Consider the following 9,022-nt stretch of genomic DNA (forward strand, 5'->3'; position numbering starts at 1 on the left):
GGATTCTGAGGCTCCGTCTAACATACTTTGGACATGTTGTGAGGAGAGACCGGTCCTTGGAGAAGGACATCATGCTTGGGAGGGTGGAGGGACGGTGCAGGAGGGGAAGGCCCTCTATGAGGTGGATTGATTCAGTGACTGGGATAATCGGGATGGGCGTGTCAGAGACGTGCAACTGGCATAGGACAGAGCAGAGTTTAGGGCTTTTGTACATAGGGTTGCTATGAGTCGCAAGCGACTCGACGGCACATAACAACAGCAACAACAGCCATGGTAGCAAAAGTCAAGGAGTCAAAAGATACTCTTCCCGCTCTCCATTATGGTACAGGATCAAGGCACGAAAAGGGAACACCATACGGGAGCTTCGCATCCACAAGCTCTGCCTCAACATCTGTGTAGGTGAGAGTAGTGACAGACTGACTTGGGCAGCCAAGGTGCTAGAGCAGCTCACAGACAAGACTCACATCTTCTCCAAAGCCAGACACACTGTCAGGTCCTTTGGCATTAGGTGAAATAAAAAAAAGTGGTTTCCACTGCACAGTCCAAAGGGCCAAAGTAGAAGAAATCTTGGAGAAAGGTTTAAAGGTGTAGAAATAAGAGTTAAGAAAAAAAACAACTTCTCAGATTTTGGAAACATTGATTTGAGGACTCACAAACACATTGATCTGGGGGTCAAAAACAACCCCAGCATGGATATGTATGGCTTGTACTTCTATGTGGTACTTTATAGGCCAGATTTAAGCATAACAGACAAGCAACACAAGACAGGCTGCATGGAGCCAAACACAGAATCAGCAAAGAGGATGCCATGTGCCTCTTCCAATAGAAGTATGATAGGATTATCCTTCCTGGAAAATAAATTTCTATCCAAAATGCCAATAAAATGTTTTCATAAAATATTAAAAAAAAGAAAGAAAGAAAAATAAAATATTGCACTGGAGAAATCTTATGTCAAGGACCTTCTTAAAGTGCTAAAGCTGAATAAGGATGACAGAAGAATTCATGCCTATGAGTTGTGGTGTTGGAGAAGAATACTGGACTGCCCATGGACTGGCAAAAGAAGAAACTGTTATGTCTTAGAGAAAGTGCAGTAAGAGAGTTTCTTAGAGAAAAAAGATAGCAAAGCTTAGTCTCACCTACTCTGGACATGTTGTAAGTAGGGGCTATTCCTTGGAAGGGGACATCATGCTAGGAAAGGTGGTGCGTCAATGAAAGAGAAGGCCCTAGATGAGACTGACTGACACAGTGATTGTGGCAATGGGCTCAAGGACGTCAGAGATGGTAAGGATGGTACAGGATAGGTCAAAGTTCAGATCTTCTGTTTATAGGTTTGTGATGAGTCATACTTTAATTAATGGCACCTAACAACAACAATAACATGATGATATTAATAAGGCAAGCAAGTAGGATTTATAAAGATATGATTAGCCTTAGTCTCTTCAGGGACCCCAATGGGTCTACATGTTTGGACTTTCTGGCAAAAAATCCAGAAAGGTTTTTGTCAGACTTAGATCTGGAGATCTCGTTCATGCTCTCCACACTTAAATGAGGGGCCTGTGTTCACTGGTCAGTATCCAAAGCCAGCTGTCTGCAACTTTGTTTCCCAACAACAGCCGGACATGCCAGCCTCTGAAGCTGTCAGCTGGTAGTCTCCAAAGTCAGCTACTTTGCATCCTAAAAACAATTTCAGATGTGCCAGCCTCTGAAGTAAGCAATCTGTAGTCTCCCAATAACAACCTTTGGATGTTATCAACTTCTGATACAAAACCACCAGCCTGACAATGCTGACAGCTCCCTTTCTCCATTCTGCCGTCCTGGACACCTCACACTACCTCTCTCTCTCACACTTAGTTTCTCTTTACACACACACACACGTGTGTGTGTGTGTGTGTGTATATATGTATTTATATATTCCTCTATATACATATTTCTTTCATATGATATCTTTCATTGATTTTGCTTCTCTAGAGAACATACATTTTTTTACATAGTAAATTCCAGCCATTCAGAGTAGTGACATTAGATCCTACACATTCAATCTTCTCACCTTTCCAAATGCAGATGCTCCGGCACAGATGTGTGTGTAACTGAACTGCTTCTGAGTTGCCAAAATCAATGGTGTCAGTTCCTCTGAGAATTAAACACATTTGATGAATACATTTCATAATATCCTCACAGTCAAAAGTTCAAACATAATTTAGACACTACATTTTTTCCAAGGAAAAGTCTCACCTGGAAGGAAGCCTTTGTAGGCATCATGCTGGGCCACCAGAACTTTTGTTACACCTGCCACTTTGCAAAGGTCTTGTACTACCTGTGACAAAGAAAGTTTTAAAACAACCATGTGAGAAACATAAAAAAGTTAATCATGACAAATTATATGATAGCCAACATCTTACTAGGTAAAAAAAAGAAAGAAAAAATTTAACAAAGGAACTTTTATGCCCATTGACTGATTTACTTTCCATAGGCTTACTAAAAAGAATTTGCAAGAAAAAAATACTTATCAAGATCAAGATGGCTTTCTAGTTAAATCTAGTTGTAAACTGTGTTCTTTATTTTTGTTTTAATATCACTGAAAATTTGTCATTTTAGAAATGGTGAAAATGAGGCAATAATTAGGTTTTCTCTCATGTAACAATACAGCCAATATATTTTTTACAAGATTTCCAAGAGACGAACAAGACTTATTCATGCTACTTCACAAGCTGATGCACTTTATTTAATAATAATACTTTCTGATGATATTTAAATTAGTGTACCTGGACAATGTTATAGACCACTGTCAACTCCTGTCCCTACACATATATTAAGGGAGCTCTGGTGGCCTAGTGGTAAGGAGTTGCGCTGCCAATCCAAAGATAAGCAGTTCTAATTCATCAGCTGCTGCACAAAGAAAAAGATGAGCAGTCTCCTCCTGGGTGATTTACAACCTCTGAAATCCCACTGGAGGATCAGCTACAGGTCTGTTCCAACTCAATGGCACACAGTAACACTATATATATTTACCTATGAAAAATCAAAATTTCTATATCAATTCCTCATTTTTCCTGTTTGGAATAAAGATTCGTTCTAGAAAGCTTTTTTGAATACTCAGATGTTCTGCATATAAAGGCAGTTAGAATTCCCTTTAAATATCTTTAATTAACACCGTACTGCTTTCCCTTTAGCAGAGTCATGTCAGTCATATTACCAGCACCTGTTTACTTGTCTATATCCACGCTGACTCACTTATAACCACCTTGTACAAAAGGCTGAGCTGTTTGAACCCCTCGGTGAACTGTGAAGTGGCAACACCATACAATGGAGAGAAGACATAGTGTGAAAGTACCTCTAATGAATCACATAATAAACCAAGTGTTCACTGGCAGGCTATCTGACACTAGAGGCTCTCCCTGACCCCCACCCTTTATTATGGAGCCTTTTCTAACATTAAGACAGGGAACTCTAGGTGAATAGCTGGTAGGGAATTACGATCCTAACCGACCAGCAGCTCCATAGGAGAGACAATCTCCTCCCATGCGATACACAGACTCAGAAAACACTCGCAGGGGTCAGTTACAAGTCAGTTATGATTCAACAACAATGAATGAATTTTGAGCTGAATTTTAAGACTATGTCAAACTAAGCCCAAATAACTCTAAAAAGAACAGAATTTTCCCATCAAAACTACTTTTTTAGTCAGTCCTTGTAATAAATAGCTAGGGAAAATAGTATAATTCTAAATTTTATTTAGATTTTATAAAAAGTCTTTATGTATGTAGTGATTACTTTTAAGGCAAAGCGTAACATGGTAAGATTGCAACTGAGTACAGAAGATTTGGGTTTTTTCTCAATAATAATGTAAGTATACTATCGTTTAAGATATTTTAAAGTAATTTTCTCTCTCATTGCCAGAATAATTATTTAAAAGAACAGAGAAAAAATGAAAAATAACCCATAATATATAAAAGCAAGGCAACTAAAAGATAGCTTAGTCTACCATCATATGTTGTGGTTAATATCACCTATCTAAGATTTAACAGTTAGTAAGATTTAGGTTTTTAAACTCCCCATAACTTAATCCTAAACGGTATCTTTCTGTGTGATTTATCATTAGAGGGTCAGTGATGAGCCAATTCTGATTTGACAGCAACAACAAACTTAAACCATCCTTTAATTTTAATCCATTCTTTTAAGATAGGAATTTTGCATTTTAAAAAGCCCCAAACTGTACTGACACAAGTATTCTGAACCTGCAACATTCTGTAGCAACGCCACCAAATTAAAAACAAGTAAACAAAATGTTCTAAAATGAAATATGCTCTCTCTAGATTTCTTCCTCTGAGTTCCAAGTTCCCAGTTTCTGTACTGAATGAGAGGGAACTCGTGGTTTAAGGCATGTAAATAAAACTTAAGAATAATTTCTCCAGCCTCGCACCACAGACTCTGTAAACAATATTATAGAATCTTTACAGGAAGTAAGTTTCCAATGTTGTCATCATCTTACTTCAATACATTAAAAAAGAGAAACCAAAAAAGACAAACAATATTATCTCTTAACACTAACATAGTTTGTAAGAATGACACATTTCAACTTGTATATAAAAATTAATACCTGTGATACGTGGTCCAGATTTACCACTTTCAGAAATTAAATGCAATTGGCAAGTATATTCATCAGTGCAAAAAAGGTATTGGCTATTAACCTTTAAGGGGACTCAAATATTACCATTTTACTTGGTATCTGATGGCACATGATGATGCCAGTGGAACTAAATCAAGCACTCTGCTCCATTTCAAAAGATAAAATGCTTTAGAGAACACACCTTTTAGTTCCTTTTTCACACACAGTAGTAGTTGTGACACTGGCCATTTAATGAGGATTACAGCCTAGTTTGGGTTATGTCCCCAGCATAATTCTCAGTTGCCATCTTCCCCTGTCTCTTGATGGAGATTATATTTGCTATGGATGACCTTACAGATTTCTCACCTTGTCACATTTGGTTCCAGCTACCAAGCAAGACACTTCACCTCCAAGACGTTTGGCTGCAGTGATGGTGTTTAATGTAATAGGTGCTAAAGCATCATTTGCATGCTCAGCTATTACCAGCGTACTCTGAAAACGTAATAATGAGGCCTAAAAGAAAAGAAAAAAGTAGAAAGCAAATTGTTATACAAATAGATTTTTAAAAATCCATTAAGTATCAATTTTAAAAAATGCAAAAATTTAATGAAGTATTTATTGGTACACAATACTCAGTTTTATAAAGACTTGCTTAATAGAAAAAAATGAGACTACTTGTTTCTACAATTCTTTTTCTAATGCTTTTACCCAGTAAAAAATGAAAAAGCAAATTAATTATCTTCTGTTAGAAATGCGTAAAAAAAATTTTTAAACAACTTTCTTACTAATGTAGGTCCACTGAGACTTTTAAAACTATATAAATTTAAAATCTAGAAATATAAAAATTAAAAAAATAGTTTATTATCAAACTATGAACTGACTATTACTATCAATTACATTAAGTTACAGCAATATTGATAACATACAGTATAATCCAGAAAATAATGGGTTTTAAATTAATTACTCAGAATGATTTCCACTGTTTCAAGAAAAATGCATTCAAAATCAAAATGACTGATTTAAAAATACAAGGATTTTTGGCTGAGGTTTTATCTGTTCAAATATGCTTCTCTTAAAAAAATGTAGACATTACTTTGGAACCAATCAATAAATGTTGGCCAGTTTTACAGAAGACTATGAAGAAATCACCAAGTTAATGATCACTTAGATAATTTCAAACACTAAGAACACAAAAAAGAACCTCTGGTGGCCTACTGATAAGAAGCTACCCTGCCAACCCAAAGATATGCAGTTTAAATCCGTCAGGGGCTCTACAGAATAAAGATACACAATCTCCTCCCATGCAATTTATGGCCTCTAAAAACATGCTGGAGGCTCAGTTCCAGCTTAAAAGTACATACAAGAAAACAAAGATAAAACAGAATAATTTTCATGCCTAAAGAGTTTTCAAGAAATTGTTCACATATATTAATACAAGAGAGAATAGTTTTACATGATGATGAGTTTCAAAATGTTGGAAGCTAAGATTAAGTGCATTGTCAAGTGGAGGTGAAGAGGAAGGAATTTTAGGTTATATGAAAGAAGCAAGAGTGGCATCCACTTCCTAAATAACATGCCTCCAGAAACTCTTCGGAACTTTGATAAATGTCAGTAGTTATAGTGGGGCTTTAGGCCTTTTGTTCATAGGGTCGCTATGAGTCATGCTTGACTCAATAGCAATCAACAACAAGAAGATGAGATTAAAATTAGAAATCCTTATATATAACTTAAGACTGTTTTCTTATGACAAATTCCTATAAGTAAAAGTGCTACATCAAGAGGTAAACACATTTTTAAAGCTTCTAATACTACCACAAACTGTTTTACACAGTAGTTTTAACAATTCACCATTTGTGGTTGGAATAAAGGTTCTTGAAAAGCAAGACCCATAGTTGTTCATTTTTGTGTCCCTATAGTCTAATACTTTTTTCCTATACACATCTGTAGAATTAATTATATGGTGCTTTTTCTTTTTTAATCAGAAGAACACAGTGTCTTATAAAGGACTTTGTAATTAGGACTCAATGACATAATTTATTATTTAAATCACATTTCACAAGAATTGCCAGTAACAAACTATTTATTACCAATATATATCAAACACCATATTTTTTAATGTCTCACACATCATTTACCATAAAAATTATGATATTTCCATCACTACTTAAAGAATAAATCCAAGATTTGGTGGCAGAAGGCCCATATTTGCAGTGTACTTCTATCCTAACACAAATTAGGCAGATCTCTTAAGGAAATTATTGAGGTTTTTAAAATGCCCAGAGAAAGATTCTATTTTCTTTTAAAGATTCTCTAAAAAGAAAAGATGCATAAGAATAAACAACAAATGACTATATTTTAGACATGTATATTCAATCCATATATCTGACCAATTTTTACTAAGCACAGGTGATACAATTTGTAGTGAGTTGCACTGTTAACCCAAAGGCCAAGCTTCTCCAGTGGTTAAAAGCTACCAGTGGATCCTCAAGGAGAAAGATGAGCAGTCTCCTTTCATTATGATGTACAGTCTCAACAATGAGAATAGTTTTAAGTTAGAAATGAGTCTACAGCAGTGAAGAACAACATATATGTCACATAAGGACCTCGAGTGCCGTAGTCTACAACATACTGCTCTGCTAGCCTGAAGGTCACGTGACTCCAGCAGTTTGAATCCACCAGCAGTTTCTCAGGATCTAGAGGCAGTGCCCTCCTAATGAGATTTCTTGCTTTAAAAGGCAGATAGAGGGTTGCTGAGTCAGGATTCTCTCAATGAGGGTGAGTTTGGTTGTTCTGGTGTATATATATCACACAGAGCCCTCACATCTATCATAGGGTAGCACAGTGGTTAAACATTCAACTGTTAATTGAAAGGTCAGCAGTTTGAAAGTACCAATTGCTCCAAGAAAAAAAGATGTCACTGTCTGCTTCTGTAAAGATTCAGTCATTGCCATCAAGCTGGAACCAACTTGTAACTTAACCTCCATAGGGTTTTCAAGGCTGTAAATTCAATGGAAGAAGACTACTCATCTTTCTCTGACTTTGGAAACCCTAGTGAGCAATTCTAATCAGTCCTACAGGGTTCACTAGGAGCTGGAATTGACTTAAAGGCAATCAAGTTTTGTTCCACACATAATAAAAGTAATCTAAATTACTTATCAATTGATTCTTTTATCAGTTTTACATGTTCATTTCCTTCTAACTCAGTGTTCTACCTTCTATTTCTAAGCTACCACCTAAAAAGAAGCTGAAGCAGTGAGGTATGTTGCTGTGGCTTAGTTGGCAATAAAGATCATGAAACTCACTCAGCATTTATCCAGGTGAAAGAACTGAAGAATAAATTCAAGCCTTGAGTTGCAAAACTGAAGGATGCTATGAGCAAAATCGTGAATGATCCAGGAAGCATCAAGAGAAGATGGAGAGAATACACAGTGTCATTATATCAGAAAGAATGGATTGATACAGAACAATTTCAGGAAATAGCATATGATCCAGAACCAATGTTAATGAAGGAAGACATTCAAGTGACACTGAAAGCACTGGGGAAAAATAAGACCCAGGAGTTGATGCAAATACTGACATGTTTCAATAGATACATGTTTCAACAGATACAAATTTTTGGCACAGACATGCTCACTAGTCTTTGTCAAGAAATTTGTATACTGCACTGCAACAGATGAGGGAGAGAACTGTTTAAAAGGGATTTATGATTAGGTAGTATTGTCATGACAGGAGTCCAGAATGAAGGCTGCACAGTGCAGTGGACTTGGGGGGAGGGATTGCATAGCAATTAAAGAGTTTTTCTTTTACTCATCAAGGAGAAAAGTGAATTGAGGGGATAGAGTGGGCAGGGAGAAAAGTGCAACAATGAATAACTGCAAACCCTACGTCTCTGTAAACTTTCATTAAAATTAATAAAAAAATAAAAATTTTTAAAAAAAGAAATTTGGAAGGCAGTTTACCCAACTGACTAGAAGAGATCTATATTTATTTCCATTCTCAAAAAAAGGTGATCCAACGTAATATGGAGATTATAGAATACTATCACTAATATCACCTGCAAGAATATCACTAATATCACACGCAAGTAAAATACTGCTGAAGTTTATCCAAATCCAGCTACGAACAGTACAGCAAGAGAAAACTACCAGGAGTTCAAGCGGAATTTAGCAGAGGCCAGAGCACCAGGAATATCACAGCTGATGTCAGAGGGTTCTTGGAAGAAAGCCGAGACTACCAGAATTGTCTATTTGTTTTTATTGACGATGCATAGAAGAATGAAAGGAAAAAAAGGGAACAGCCAGAGGAATCAGAAAAGCAAGGTGAACAAAATAAGATTATCAATAAGGAGTAATCTTAAAAAGGAACCAAGTAAATACAAAGTGTTGTTGTTGTTGTTATGTGCCGTCGAGTCGCCTG

General features: G+C 36.3%; 1 protein-coding gene and 1 pseudogene across 1 annotated transcript in view; one reads left to right on the forward strand and one right to left on the reverse strand.

Annotated features, from left to right (window-relative positions):
• ETFA (electron-transfer-flavoprotein, alpha polypeptide) overlaps positions 1 to 9,022 on the reverse strand; it is a 101,593-nt gene that overhangs the window by 70,805 nt on the left and 21,766 nt on the right. The window contains exons 2-4 of the mRNA XM_006888273.1: positions 4,973 to 5,119; positions 2,233 to 2,314; positions 2,048 to 2,130 (exon numbers count right to left, since the gene is read on the reverse strand). Coding sequence (XP_006888335.1) covers positions 2,048 to 2,130; positions 2,233 to 2,314; positions 4,973 to 5,119 — 312 coding nt within the window. The remainder of the gene's footprint in view (positions 1 to 2,047; positions 2,131 to 2,232; positions 2,315 to 4,972; positions 5,120 to 9,022) is intronic.
• LOC102844480 lies at positions 320 to 859 on the forward strand (annotated as a pseudogene).

The sequence above is a fragment of the Elephantulus edwardii genome, unplaced genomic scaffold (assembly GCF_000299155.1).
Source record: "Elephantulus edwardii isolate Elephantulus edwardi_28Jun2011 unplaced genomic scaffold, EleEdw1.0 scaffold00066, whole genome shotgun sequence".
NCBI lineage: Eukaryota > Metazoa > Chordata > Mammalia > Macroscelidea > Macroscelididae > Elephantulus > Elephantulus edwardii.